We start from the raw sequence: 15,033 nt of genomic DNA, 5'->3' as shown, positions 1-15,033 counted from the left end.
TCTCCAATTCCAGAGATAACAAGGCAGGAAATGGATAGAGATTAGCAGTGTAAACAGGCTTGTTTATTCTCTAAACAGAATACATTAAGGAGTTGCATCAAAATTCTGGACCAGGCTGAACCAAACTTCTTTCCATGACGTTGAGTGACAAGGAACTGACTCATGGGAATAGTACCAATCAGTTTTCTGGATGTGTGTTTATAAGTTAGGCAGGCCAAAGGGAATGCAGATGTCAAACCAGGAATCAGGGGAACAGATTATACACCATGTTTCCGTAGAAGCCATATAAAAAAGATTTGAGAAAGTAGACAAGAAACGGTCAATCCCACGTACAACAGCATTTTGATTGATGTTATATTCTTACCATTGACCATAATAACATAATAGTAGCTCTGCTAATTCAAGTCAAGTTCCATTTTGACATTTTGTCTCTTGCAAGGGCCAACTTGATATTTGGGATACTTTCAAGCAGGAAATAAAGACCTACAGTAGCCCTTTTCTAATCATGTTCCCCTGTGACTGGAATTTAGGAACATGAACCCTGGGTAGTCAGGTTAGATCTGTCCATGAATATATTTAATCTCCTTCTCAATTCATTCAGTTGAGAAGCTAGCATCAAGTCTTGGGGCAACGACTTCCTCAGGTTAATTGTGTTCTGTGTGAGGATGTGCTTATTTAGTCTGCTCTAAATCTCCTTCCAGTGAGCTTCATTGGATGAACCCCAATCATCTGAGAAAGGGGCAACCCCGTTTCCTCTTGCTTAGGTGCTTTTAATGAGATTTTGCCCACTTGAAATAATGACTGAAATAAGTCTTTGAGGATGAGTCCTTGGTCTTGGCTCACCCTGGCTGATAAATTCAACTTCTCTTGGAAGAAATAAATAACTGCTACTTCAGCTCAGTGGGGACTTTCAATTTGTGCTGGTTTCAGAAAAGACTATGACCAAAGTTAAAGAGGAAGTATGCAATGTAATTTTATTTATTATAAGCGGATCCTGGAAAATGCTGTCCATGGCTAGCAGGGAAAGGACTACAAATAACAAGATATATAGTCGGTTTTACTGGTCTTTTACAAAAGAGTTATAAAAGTATACAGGCAGCAGAACTATTGTACACTATGCACCTTTGCAAGCCCCATGAATAGAAGGCATTGTTCTCCCTGGAGCTGATTTAATGTTCGCTTGTCAGTCTGGGTGACCAGAACTGTCCGTATCTCATTGTTAACTGGCTATTATCTCCAAGTAATAAGGTGCACAGAAATGCTGCCAAAGTAATTGAAATTTAAGGGTGGGTGCAGAAAAGAGAAAGTCCATTGTTTACTTGTCTTCTGGGCTGGCTATTATGCAAGGTTAAAAACTCATTTTTTCACAGCAGTGTCTCAAAGTCCAGCCATAACTTTGAAATCAGTAGAAGAAAAGGTGTCCGTCCTTCCTTCCTTCCTTCCTTCCTTCCTTCCTTCCTTCCTTCCTTCCTTCCTTCCTTCCTTCCTTCCTTCCTTCTTTCCTCCCTCCCTCCCTCCCTCCCTCCTGGACCTTAATTTAACCTTACTTCCATTTGATTTATCTTTCTTCCACTTCTGATTTGAAGTTTTCCAAAGGGCTTCATGCACTGCAATAATCCTTGAGAACACTACAGCTCCCATAGTCCACTGCGCCTTCCATGCTTCCATGCAGTAGAACAGGATAACAGAGGTAAACTAAGCAGGGAGACATGTCCAAGGGCTGGCAAAAATAAAGGATAACAGCCCTCAAGTTATTTGAGAAAACCCAATCTGCAAGCCCAGTTACAATTGGGCCAGAAGATGCCAAGAACTGAATTATTGAGACCTTTTACATAGAAAGTAGATAAGCCAGCCTTTTCTTCCCATTTCTGAGAAATGCAAACTCACTTCGGTCCATGATGAACCCCTGGCTAATCATGAACTGCCCTGTTTTAATTCTTAGTCATTTTACTCGAGTTCTGGGACCACGGTTCAATTCACTTCCCAGGAAACCTTCAAACCCACTCTAATTAGAGTTTGGATCATTAATCCTTGGAATCGGCGTTAATCCATTCCACTTCCGGCCTGAAAATCAACTGTCCCTGTGTGTCTATGTGTGTGAGAGAGAGACTATTGGCACTGGGAGACTCTGAACAATAAAACTGGGCTTTTCTGTACGTCACAGAGACATACAGCCTTCAGACAGGAGGACCCTGCCATAAAACCAAGCTATAACCTTCACTGGGATTTCTTTTTTATTTTTAAGATGCACTAAATTGCCGCATGCAAATGTTGTTGACTTGGAAACAGTGCCTCGCTTTCATTGTAGATTGTTTTGTTTGTGTTGCCCTTCCAGCTTCCTTCTTCAAGGTTCCTGAGACCTTCGGATGAATTTATTTATGGAATGACGTATCTGGAGGTTGAATTAGTGTAGCCGGCATCCATTAAACTCACACGGCCTTCCCAAAGTTGGGGCAATCCTTAGCACCCAACACTTCCAAGCTAGCAATGTTTCTGGCTGGGAATTAGAGTAATTCAGCAACTGTGATGGGTGTCGCTTCTTCACATATGTCAATGGGTTTTTAAAAGCTGCTTTACAAGAATATCCTGTAAGTGCCATCTCAAGCCAGCCAATAAGGACTAAGGGCATCCTACTGATTTGTCTGAATGAAGACTAGGATCTCTACGGACGCTCAACATCCTTGAGCCTATTTATCAATTGTTTGCATGCCATTCAATAAACAGGTGAGAGATGTTAGTCCAAATTATACAATTCTGCTGTCGGCACAAACTACTTATGAGCCTCGTCCTCTTTTTTGAAATCCTTATGAAGTCCTTATGGGGACTGCAGCCAAGAAATTAAAAGACGCTTGCTCCTGGGGAGGAAAGCTATGGCAAATCTAGACAGCATACTAAAAAGCAGAGACATCATCCTGCCAACAAAAGTACATATAGTCAAGGCCATGGTTTTCCCAGTTGCAATGTATGGCTGTGAAAGTTGGACCATAAGAAAGGCTGAGCGCCAAAGAATGGAGGCCTTTGAACTCTGGTGCTGGAGAAGACTCCTGCGAGTCCCCTAGACTGCAAGGCGATCAAACCGGTCAGTCCTAGAGGAGACCAACCCCGACTGCTCTTTAGAAGGCCAGATCCTGAAGTTGAAACTCAAGTACTTTGGCCACCTAATGAGAAGGAAGGACTCACTGGAGAAGGGCCTAATGCTGGGAAAGATGGAGGGCAATAGAAGAAGGGGACGACAGAGAAGGAGGTGGCTGGATGGAGTCACTGAAGCAGTAGGTGTGAGCTTAAATGGACTCCAGAAGATGGTAGAGTACAGGAAGGCCTGGAGGAACGTTGTCCATGGGGTCGCGATGGGTCGGATACGATTTCGCAACTAACAACAACAACAAAGCAACTACCAACAATCTCCCTTTAGGGCATCCAAGCAAGCTACATTTCCATGCCATTTTTTCCAGAACCCATTAGTAATATTGGCTGGAACTGCAGGATATTCTGGCGCAACCATCTTCGTTCTTTGGTGTCATAGGTCCTTTCTAGCTTCAGGGCCTTCTGACAAAAACAACTAAGCCCTTGTTTATCTCAGCTGTTGACTTCCTTTCCGTGAAAAGCTTGGAATGAAAGAACAGGGCCGTGAGCCCAGTATAAATGTAGCCCAAAGTTCCACTGCTTTCTGTTTGGTTTTCCTAGGGCAGGGGCTTATAGGTCTGAAAGCAAATATTTTTGGCTTGTTTATTAGCTTTGATCCTTCTGGGAACAGGAGACGGATGGATCTACAGCACTTGGACGACAGAGCTGAATGCCTGGAGGGCCATTAGCATTCAGTCATTTGAAGGTGAGAAACCAGCAATCCAACCTGCTCTGTTTCTCTCTAGAGGTAGCAATAAACAGTGGCATTTTCACACTGTAGAACTCAGCACATCTTCTGTTTATCAAAAAAAAAAAGCATTTGCAGTACTCTTTGGATTGTTTGAGTTAATAACTGTTCATAGTTTGGCTTGGCATTTGCAGGGGAAATGAACTTCTGGCTCAATGGCCTTAAAACATCTGCGATATTATGAACCTCCAGCTGGCCTTTGACCTGATGTCCCGGTCTTCTCCTGTTCTCACAACAGGATTGCATCACTGGGCCAGGGATTTGCAAGAGCAGCCAGGAAAAAGATGTCTCCAATTTGCAGATATGTTGGCTCGGCTGCAGCTTTAGTCATTGTAAAGGTGGGACTGGGACCAGAACTGTCCTCGCTAAGCAACGCAGTCATTGAGCGAGTCACACTGAATTTTATGACCTTTTAGCTTCGGTTGTTAAATGAATCCAGTTTCCTCCTTTGATTTTGCTTGTTGGAAGCTAGCTGGAAAGGCTAGGAGTGGCAATCAGATGGCCCCCAGGACACTACAACTGTCATAAATATATCATAATCAAAACAGAGTTGGAAGAGACCTTGGAGGTCATCTAGTCCAACCCCCTGCTCAGGCAGGAAACCCTATACCATTTCAGACAAATGGCTGTCCAGTCTCTTCTTAAAAACTTCTAGTGTTGGAGCATTCACAACGTCTAGGAGCCAAGTTGTTCCACTGATTAATCGTTCTAACTGTCAGGAAATCTCTCCTTATTTCTCAATTGCTTCTCTCCTTGATTAGTTTCCATCCATTGCTTTTTGTCTTGTCTTCAGGTGCTTTGGAGAATAGCTTGACCCCTTCTTCTTTGTGGCAACCTCTTAGATATTGGAATGCTGTTATCATGTCACCCATTCCTTAGACTAGACATACCAATTCCTGCAACCGTTCTTTATATGTTTTAGCCTTTGGCTATGCTGGTTGCCAAATGGCCAAATCAAGATTCCTTGACCACAAGGATTCTGCAATGGTCATTTGTGTGAGAATCGGACACTTTTTTCAGAGCCATTGTTAATTTGAACAGCCGCTAAACAAATGGCCGTAAGGACTACCTGACTATTTCAAGAGTAATTCACTGGGTGCCTCTAAAGTTTTTGTTCCAAAATTCCTGAAATCCTTGTTCATGGAGATGGAGACTAATGGTAGTTATAGAAGAAAACACCTGGAAGTTGACAGGTTGCTTACCTTAATTTCTGGAGGATGCCAGGTGATCCTCAGTCCCTATATAGTACCTTGGTGTAGTACTACAGAGTACTTCATAGACTCACATTTTCAGTGACTGTATTAAACCACACTTTTGTCCTACACAATATTTCTTAGCTTTCTCTAAAGAACCTCATTATTATTGTTGTTGCTGCTGCTGCTGTTATAATCATTTTTTGCAATCAAAGTAGTCAATAGTCCTGACTACTTCATTTTGATTTGCGGTACCAAATGTCCTAACCCAAATTAAGCAACATTGTTTGGCTGAGTAGCAGATCTGGAATTTCGAGAGCGTTCACAAATTGGCTGCCTTAGAGACTTGCCTAAGTTACAGTGCTAGAATTTGGGGGCTTTGTAGCATGCCAAGTTTCCCCTTTTCCTCTGTGATGGAGCTGGGAACCTGTTGGGCACCTATCAACCTTACAAGGTAGTTCAGATCGAGAAACAGACACCAAGTAGACCTAAAACTACTTAGTATCATAGCCTATACTGTAAGTATATATGGTAAGTGTGCTTTGTGTGTGTGTGTGTAATGCTATAGTAACAGAATCTTGCAAGTCTGGATGTGTTTCCCTTCTCTCTTTTATCTTCATGTGAATTAAGAGGCTACCTCTCTTAGACATTTTATATCTACACTCAATCTTTGTATGGACTCAAGCCACGTTTATCTGTCCGTTGCATTGGTAAGAGATCTCTCAATCAAGGCCACCCTCTATATTCTTTACAGCAACATAGAAAGAATCTTGCCACATTGCTTCCCCCTGATAACCCAAGGGCACAAAGCCATGCTCAGTTGAGCTGTCGCATCTTAGACAGACCCGGATAAATTTAGCTGCCTAGGCAGGCTGCTTCTGTGGCTCGGTCAGAAGAATTAATGGAAGCGCACCGCATCTGCCAGCAGGAAGTCTCCTGCATGGGTCTCTTCCTTGTTTTGTTACATGCTGCGCCGTTTCAATGGGCCTTGCATTGTTCCGGAAAGTTTTTCACCCTGCCTGAATGCTGTTCCCTGCTCATCCTGACAGACACGGAGTCTGCATTAGCAAGGACTCAGGAAGGGACCAATACAATGCACGCAAGCTGCCCTTAAGCACCGGCTACCCAATGAATTCCAAAGATGGGGGAAAAATCAGGGTATCGGACTACTTAATCTCTCTGAGATTTGTAAGTGAGAATGGCTACCTGGGTGAAACATTGCGTGGGTTCTGATGCTGAGGACAATTTACACAAACATCCCCGCTAAGGCCTGTTGGTCGATTTCTTTCAGGATAAAGAGAAGAAGCCTCTTTTGACTTTGGGGTTCAAAGGTTAGGTTGGATTTGACCAGAGAACTATTGCAGCTTTTTAATGATAAGGCTATTTACATTGGATAACTTACTGTTTTTTCAATGAAGTTAAGGGAGGAACATTTGATGAGTGTTTGCTTTTAGTAAGTTGACTATAAGATTTTTTAATATATTTTGCATAATAGAGTTATTTCTTTAAACTTTGAGAGAGGTGATCGTATTGTTAACATCTCTGTACTAAATAAAAGTGGGATATAGTTGTTAGATTTGTTAGATAATTTTTTTGTCACTCTCAATGTATTTTGTCATTCTTGTTCCTTTTTTTAAAGTTAGTCTGTATTGTAATATATGATGTTGAAACTCAATAAAGATACTGTTTAAAAATAAATAAATAAATAAATAAATAAATTTCCTGACAGTGAGAAGAATTAATCAGTGGAACTGCTTGCCTCCAGAAGTTGTAGGTGCTCCAACCTTGGAAATTTTTAAGAAGAGACTGGTCAACCATTTGTCTGAAATGGTATATGGTTTCCTGCCTGAGCAAGGGGTTGGAATAGAAGATCTCCAAGGTCCCTTCCAACTCTATTATTATTATTATTATTATTATTGATCATCGCACAGTCAGCCAGATGTTCAGACTGGATTTGGCATTTTTGTCTACCTATCAAGTCCTTCCCAAGGACCTGGGATAGGCAGATGTGGATGTTTGATGGTATTACTGATATCGTTGCAGGATGGAAGCAGTTCCTAGGAAGGCCGCCTTTTGCAATTGACTAATGGCGAATTTGTCAATGCCAATGGTGTTCAAGTGGTGTGCCAGTTGTTGTTGTTGTTGTTGTTGTTGTTGTTGTTGTTGTTATTATTATTATTATTATTATTATTATTATTATTATTATTATTATTATTATTATTATTATTATTATTATTATTATTATCTTCCACAGATTATTTCTTGTCCTGCCTTCAGGTACTTTGGAGAATATAGGTTGACCCCCTTTTCTTTGTGACAGCCCCTCAAGTTCTGGAAAACTGCTATCAAATCACCCCTAGTTCTTCTCTTCAACGAACCCTTAAAAAAATAGAGCACAGATACCACAAACATGAACACCAGAGGAGGAGAACTGATTTTGATTTAAGGCTGGGTCATAACTCAACATTTCCTTAGATATGAACTTACGTAACTCCTTGCGCATATTTAAGTACACGAACTTGCACAGGGAACAGTCCTATCTATGTACCTTCACCCTGAAAGCTCAGATTGGATAAGATTTTCACTTTCTATAATCCTTACAGTTTAAGACGAGAAAGATCTTGTTCTCCAGTCCTGGTTTTGCTTTTAATTGGGCCTTTGGGGCATCCTTTCCCCAGTTGCCACCTCTATTTAATTAACTTATTTAATTAAGTGCTATTTATCAAAGTCCAGCCCACTCACCTTTGTAAGGCAAGAGCAGGAATCCCTTTCGTGGCTGATGGCCAAATTCAATATGGAGTAGAGTAGAGTAGAGTAGAGTAGAGTAGAGTAGAGTAGAGTAGAGTAGAGTAGAGTAGAATAGAATAGAATAGAATAGAATAGAATCTGGAAGGGACCTTGGAGGTCTTCTAGTCCAGCCCCCTGCTCAAGTGACTGCCAGTCTTTTCTTAACAACCTCCAGTGATGGAGCACTCACAATTTCTGAAGGCAAACCATTCCACTGGTTAATTCTCCTCACTGTCAGGAAGTTTCTGCTTAATTCCAGGTTGCTTCTCTCTTTGGTCAGTTTCCAACCATTGTTTCTCATCCTTCCCTCTGGTGCTTTGGAGAATAGTTTGATGCCCTCTTCTTTGTGGCAGCCCCTCAAATCCTGGAATACTGCTATCATGTCATCCCTGTTTCTTCTTTTCTTTAGACTAGCCAAACCCAAGTCCTGCAACCGTTCTTCATATGTTTTAGTCTCCAGGCCTTGGATCATCTTAGTTGCTCTTCTCTGAACTTGTTCCAAGGTCTAAAACATCTTTTTTGTAGTATAGTGACCAAAATTGGCTGCAGTATTCCAGGTTCAACACTAAATTGGTGCCAGATAAGGGCTAATGGAATTCAGGAGGGGTTGGAGCAATTGTGGGAATGCAATGACTCTAAAGTGATGACATATTTACCCTCCCAATTCTGCCTGCTCTGTTCCTACAAGGAGGTAACTCATCTACAAAATCTAAACAGAATCCGATCCGCTCAGTATTTGGATGGTGTTTTCCATGACATAGAGGTAGGTATTACACAACCCGTGTCATTCTTACCAAGAATTATGAGACGTAGGTAGCCAGATGTTATCTGATGGGATTCAAATCCTCTACTGGGACCTGTATTCAGGGAACTTTGGATTTTAGACATTTTAATGTAGTATGTTAGCTTTAGGAGCTATTCAGATCCTTATACTCAGTGGCATTGTAAGAGGGGATATGCTGAAGTTCTCTGACTGGTATAATACACTGTTTTTAGTCCACCTTCCCTTAAGCTCTGGGAACAGACAGAAGTGACATTAAGTCATGCTTCCATGCAGACGTTTTTACACAACTTCTGGCCCCCCCTTGAATATACACTGTCTAAAAATAGAAAAATGTTCCCCCTCCCTCCAAAGCCCAGTACATGAGAGCATGACATAAAGCCACATCTGTATCTCTCCACTGTAAGAGCCTAAGGAAAAATATACTCCATAAACCAGGGATTCTCAAACTTAGCGATTCTAAGACATGTGGACTTCAACTCCCAGAATTCCAGGCTGGCTGGGGAATTCTGGGAGTTGAAGTCCACACATCTTAGAGTTGCTAAGGTTGAGAAACGCTGCTATAAACCATTCTGATAAGTACTTGGTTGGTGGGTGGCAGGGAATCTCATAAGTGTCTAGGGTAGTGATGGCGAATCTTTTAGAGACTGAGTGCCCAAACTGCAACCCAAAACCCACTTATGCATCATCGGGTGCCAGGTGGGTGTGGTCCATTGGCTGGGTGTGGTCCATTGGCTGGGCGTGGCCCATTGGGCATGGCCCATTGGCTGGGCGTGGCTGCGGTGGTAACAGCAGACTGGGTGGGACTAAAAAGTTCAATCAATCAATTCCAACTTTGCAAGATCTTTTTTTTCCCCTCCAAGAAATTGAAATTGATTGATTGAATTTTTTTTTTTTTTTTTTGCACACGGCGGGGGAGGCCTAAAGCGAAAAGGTTTTATAAAACCCAGCTGAAGGCCTAGGACTGGGGTGACGGCACGCGTGCCCACAGAGAGGGCTCAGTGCCGTCTCTGGCACCCGTGCCATAGGTTCGCCACCACTGATCTAGGGACATTTTAAAAAGTTCCAGAAGAAAGTGTCCGGTAAATGAATGATTGCCAAGAGAACTTTATGGATCTGAACATGTTAGAAGTGCCAATTGCTATGTTCAACTTAAGAGGGACTTTAATTTAAATATATATATATGTTTTTTTAAATGATACTTATAGTGTCTACATGAGTCTTTGAGCAAAGCATCTGTAGATAAAATAGACTCAAGAAATGGACTCATGGAAACATCAAATCATAGTGCTGGAAGGGATCATGCCCAAGGCAGGAGACTTTTACAGATGTGCCAGGACAACTCTTGGATAATGAGTGTGGGCTGGTTCATGCAGACTAAACCCTAAATCTGGGTTAAGCAAGCACCATTGCTGGGTTGATATACCCAAAGAAATCCCATCTTGGCTTAAATGCAGGGATGGCTTAAACAACATGCTAAGAGTACCATGGTTGAAACCTCAACTGATCCAACCGTATTTTAATTTTGCTTAGTGGTTTATGCAATGCAATAAGCATATATATATATAAGGAGGACTGTATATAGCTGGCCTATCAAATATGCACTGCTATGGAGAAGAAATTGGGAGGGGGGGTCTGTACTATCATCAAAAATAGCAATGAGAAAAAGAAAAATCTCAAGCGTAGGAGAAAGACTATTCTTGAGGCTTTTCGGCTGGTTTCTAAACCAGCATTTGGGCAAGCCTGCATTCAATTGACAAATCTCAGTTTCCAGATCTGTAAAGTGTAAAATAGCTCAGGTAGAACCCTAAACAGCCATCAAAGACCGGGTTAAAAATAAGTACCTAAATCACTGCTCGGGGCAATTTTTTTAATCTCCTAAAGTTGTTCTATGCAATTAGCAGAATGATTGGACCTACTTAAATAATATTTAATTTACCCAATTTACTCGGATAAGCTAAGATGGCCCTTTCACTACTGTATAACTGGATTCCAAGGATAGTGTCCGTGAGACGTGGCTTACATCCATTGCAACTTTGTTTTTCCCAAGAAAAATACTTCCAAAGGATGCCGTTTTGATCTGCTTCTTGTTAATGTTTTAATCTTGAGAATCCAGATGTGGAATGGAGATGTTCACTTTTCTTTGGGAAGCTGTGAGCCTCACTGAACCTCAGCTATACAATGGGAACAATCTTTGGGTATGTCTAGTCTAGTGAAAAGAAGGACTAGGGGAAACATGATAGCAGTGTTCCAATATTTGAGGGGCTGCCACAAAGAAGGGGGGGTCAATCTATTCTCCAAAGCACCTGAAGGCAGGACAAGAAGCAATGGATGGAAACTAGAACTAAGGAGGAATTTCCTGACAGTGAGAACAATTAACCAGTGGAACAGTTGGCCTCCAAAAATAGTAGATGCTCCATCACTGGAGGCTTTTAAGAAGAGACTGGACAGCCACCTGTCGGAAATGGTATAGGGTCTCCTGCTTGAGCAAGGGGTTGGACTAGAAGACCTCTAAGGTCCCTTCCAACTCTGTTATTCTATGTTTTATGTTTGTACTTCAAACCTTTTAAGGCGGTCTAGCAGTTAGAGATTGCACAAGGGACCTAAAGCAATGAAAAAATTGGTGATGTAATCTCTGTGGGGCCCACAGCCTGGAGAGATAACCAAAAACTCAAAGGCAGCTTTCTGGGAGGATTCAACAAACATAAATCATTTAATTTCTAAATTCAGATGCATCAGGGCCAGTGTTTCTTAAATATACATAATGAAATTTACTTTGCATATGCTCAGAATTATCTCAATTTTTACAGGATTTGAGGGCTGGCATTAGAAAAAGATTTTGAAAATAATCTTCACTGAAATTTACTTTAAAGAAGACAGTGTTTCATTTCATAATGTTCATCCATTACAATAAACAAAAAGATATTGCATTTTGTTTTTTTAAAAAAATCTGTGATGAAACATTCTTATCGAATGATATCTCGATCTGGCACTTCAAAGGACAGAAGTTTTATGAAATTTAAAACCAGCTTCACTTGCCAAAGAAAGCATTTCAAATCAAGAGCAATTTATATCAACCTTATAATTTATTTGATCCACAATGCAGCATATGCAATAAATTAATGCCCATTACTACAGCATCATCAACATAGCTTATTACTTGTTAAGTTCGTTACAGCACTGTCACTATGGCAGAAATAGTTTTTTAAAAAAAGTGAATGTCTCAAAGTCTCAAAGAGACTTTCATAATTCAAGAAGTCATGAAGAAACTCTTTTTTAAAAAAAAAAAAAGTTTGTGCAATTCATTTTAAGAAACGGAGCAGAAACTGGATTGCTTCACGCTGTCCTGGAAAAAAAAGTTCTCTCTCGGGAGAATTGTTGACTTGCGGATGAGACGCAGCTCCCCTGATGCATTTTTAGCAAATGCAAATGGATAAACACGGATTGCTGTCTGATCTCCTGTGATCCCAGCACAGGAGAGAAAAGCACCTTATGGAAGGTTTTACACAGTCAGTAAACATATGTCCAGAAAGACTGTCAGGCAGCAGACATTTTAGTCAAGGAGAAATCACAGAGTCTCTTCTCCCTCCCTGCTGCCAGAAAAAGTTGCAGCTGTCCGTTCCACCACTTTTCCATCCTTGTGGCTCAGGATCTGCTGCTTTCGTCATTTGATGAGTGACTCGCTCCGTTGTCTTTTGACTGTGCAACTTGGAGTCTGCAGAAGAAGCACACGGTCCGTGGGGATTGAACAACCCCTGACTGACATGTCCAAGCATCCTCCATCTCGTACCAGGCGTCGGAGATGCTGGCGAGCGAAAAGGATGACACCAGCGGAAGAGCTGTGCAATTTTCTTTTTCTTTTCCTTTTTCTTTTTGGGAGGTCACAACCTTGCTTTTGTGGCTCTTCAGTGGATTTTGATGGAATGTTTCCCGAACTTCAGAAACTGGAAGAGTTTCTCTCTAGTCCGCTGCTTCAGAGCCATGAGCGATTTCGCTTTCTCCTCCAGGTCTTGATCAGTGGCCAAGATAATCTTAGCTCTTTCCTCTGCTTTCCTGTCCCCGGAGTTTTTGAAGAGCTTTTCCAGAGTCTCTTGATCAAGGTTCTCAAAGATGTTGGGCACAGCTTTCTTACGCAAGGCGGTGTCGAAGTGATAGCCGTGGACAGAGGGGCTCACTCTCAAAGAGGTCGACATGCTGGCTGGCTCCACACACTTCCAAGGATGTCAGAGGCAGCCGTAGATTGGCCTGGTGAGTCGGCCTGGTGAGTTGATTGCCCGTAGGAAGCCGGTAGAGAACTCCTGGGCATGGCACTGCTATTTAAAGGCAGCCGAAAGGCTGAACAGGAAGCTCATGTTACAAGGATGACATCACGCCCAGTTCAACATCCAGTAATCAAAGGCCAGTTTAACAGTTGAGCTGCCAGTTTTCGCCTCTCTCTTTCTCTCTCCTGGAAGGAAAGCTTCTGCAATGTATCAGGGCCAGCAAAAAAAATATCGCTGCTTACCAACTGGACAAATTTGCTTCGGTAGATTTATGAAAGGCATGTAACAAAAAATAATCATCATAATAAGAGGGACCAAAGTTTCAAAGCAAATCTTTTCCTCCGAGTCTCAGTCTTTATGCAAAGGTATATATTTACCCTGGGGAAAATGAAGGGATTGGGGGAAACGGTCTCTTTGTCTGGCCAGTATAATTTTGGCATGCTTTGATATTTGCTTTAAATGTAAAACGCATGAGGACTCCTATTTTACTGATGCATTTTAAAGTGCCTTGCTCTCCCTACGTGGGTTTTTGAAACACACTTTTTTTGGTAAAGAGATGTCTTGTTTTTTAGGCTAGAGAAGTCTGAAAACATTCAGGAGGGGCAGAAATTGAGAAATAGCAAATGCTCACTTGTGCCCAGGTCCAAGGAACATCAGATATTTACCACTCCTGGAAAAAGCAAAAAAACGGATTTTTCCAGCATCCTAATTGAATTTCAGTTATCATCTGGGATTCCATGTCCTTAAACTCTATTGCAGGGGTCTTCAAACTTGGCCCTTTTATGACTTGTGGACTTCAACTCCCAGAATTCCTCAGCCAGGCACACGTGACTGTGTCATGACTCCTCCTGTGTCACTTTAATTAAAAATCTTTATTGCCAAATGACAAGAACAATTTTTTTCCTTCCCCGGATAAGGAAAATATGATCAAAATCTTACCAAAGTCAAAACCAGAAAGATGGGAAATTTGAGACACAGAGACACCCCTTCAGCCATCTGTCTGTTATGGCCACTGTTGGGAAACCCTCTTGTGTTATCCTGTGATCATGAAGGCAGAGTTCACAAAACGTACTCGGCAGCAAACCTGTCGTACAGCTGTGGTATCCAAATTCACAAACACACTAAACTTCAAGCACGTATGCCCAGTTATGGCTTAGTGTAATGTCAGTACTCGACCAAAACACCAAACTTCTCCAACCTGACATCTTCCAGGTGGATTGGATAACAGTCCCCATCATTCTTTTAGTAAATGCATAACAGAATAGAATAACAGAGTTGAAAGAGACCTTGGAGGTCTTCTAGTCCAACCTCCTGCTCAAGCAGGAAACCCTATACCATTTCAGACAAATGGTTATCCAATCTCTTCTTAAAAAGCCTGCAGTGTTGGAGCACCCACAACTTCTGGAGGCAAGTTGTTCCACTGATTAATTGTTCTAGCTGTCAGGAAATTTCTCCTTAGTTCTAGGTTGCTTCTCTCCTCGATTAGTTTCCATCTGTTGCTTCTTGTCCTGCCTTCAGGTGCTTTGGAGAACATGATAGCAGTCTTCAAATATTTGAAGAGAAGAGGGGGGGGGGGTTGACCTGTTCTCCAAAGCACCTCTTCTTTGACCCCTTAGATATTGGAACAGTGCTATCGTGTCACCCCTAGTCCTTCTTTTCATTAAACTGAAGGAAAGTCATAGGCTAGCCAACATGGAACCCTGCAGATGCACTAGACTGCAGCTTCCATGATGCTGGTGGTTGGGAATAATTGGAGTGGTAGTAGTCCCAATATATCTGCAAGTAAGCTACAATGGGACAAGCTACAAGCTACAAAGGCCAAGGCTTGCAAACACGGTGAGAACAATAAAACCGGTGGAACAGCTTGCCTTCAGAACTGGTGGGCGAGGCTTTTAAGAAGAGGCTGGACAGGCATTTGTCTGAAATGATATAGGGTCTCTTGCTTAAGCAGGGGGCTGGACTAGAAGACCTCCAAGGCCCCTTCCAACTCTGATGTTCTGTGTTCTACTTTGACATGGCAATTCTAATCATTTTGGACCAGTCTCTTGCTGTTACCATTAACTCTTATCCTTCGTGATGTAGAATGCCAACAAAAATAATTTGTAATAAAATTCAGAAGAGAAACAAGTGAGCAGCAAA

The 15,033-nt window shown here is 41.8% G+C and overlaps 1 protein-coding gene across 1 annotated transcript; it reads right to left on the bottom strand.

Moving 5' to 3' along the window:
• Nucleotides 1-11,340: 11,340 nt before the first annotated feature.
• TCIM (transcriptional and immune response regulator) lies at nt 11,341-12,950 on the bottom strand. Its single transcript, XM_015817976.1, has one exon. The coding sequence runs from the start codon at nt 12,823-12,825 to the stop codon at nt 12,538-12,540; it is 288 nt and encodes a 95-aa protein (XP_015673462.1). The 5' UTR covers nt 12,826-12,950; the 3' UTR covers nt 11,341-12,537.
• Between the last annotated feature and the right edge of the window lie 2,083 nt (nt 12,951-15,033).

Source organism: Protobothrops mucrosquamatus, unplaced genomic scaffold (assembly GCF_001527695.2).
Source record: "Protobothrops mucrosquamatus isolate PMUCROS unplaced genomic scaffold, P.Mucros_1.0 scaffold659, whole genome shotgun sequence".
In the NCBI taxonomy this organism is placed as follows: domain Eukaryota; kingdom Metazoa; phylum Chordata; class Lepidosauria; order Squamata; family Viperidae; genus Protobothrops; species Protobothrops mucrosquamatus.
This window is presented reverse-complemented; position numbering and strand designations above follow the sequence as displayed.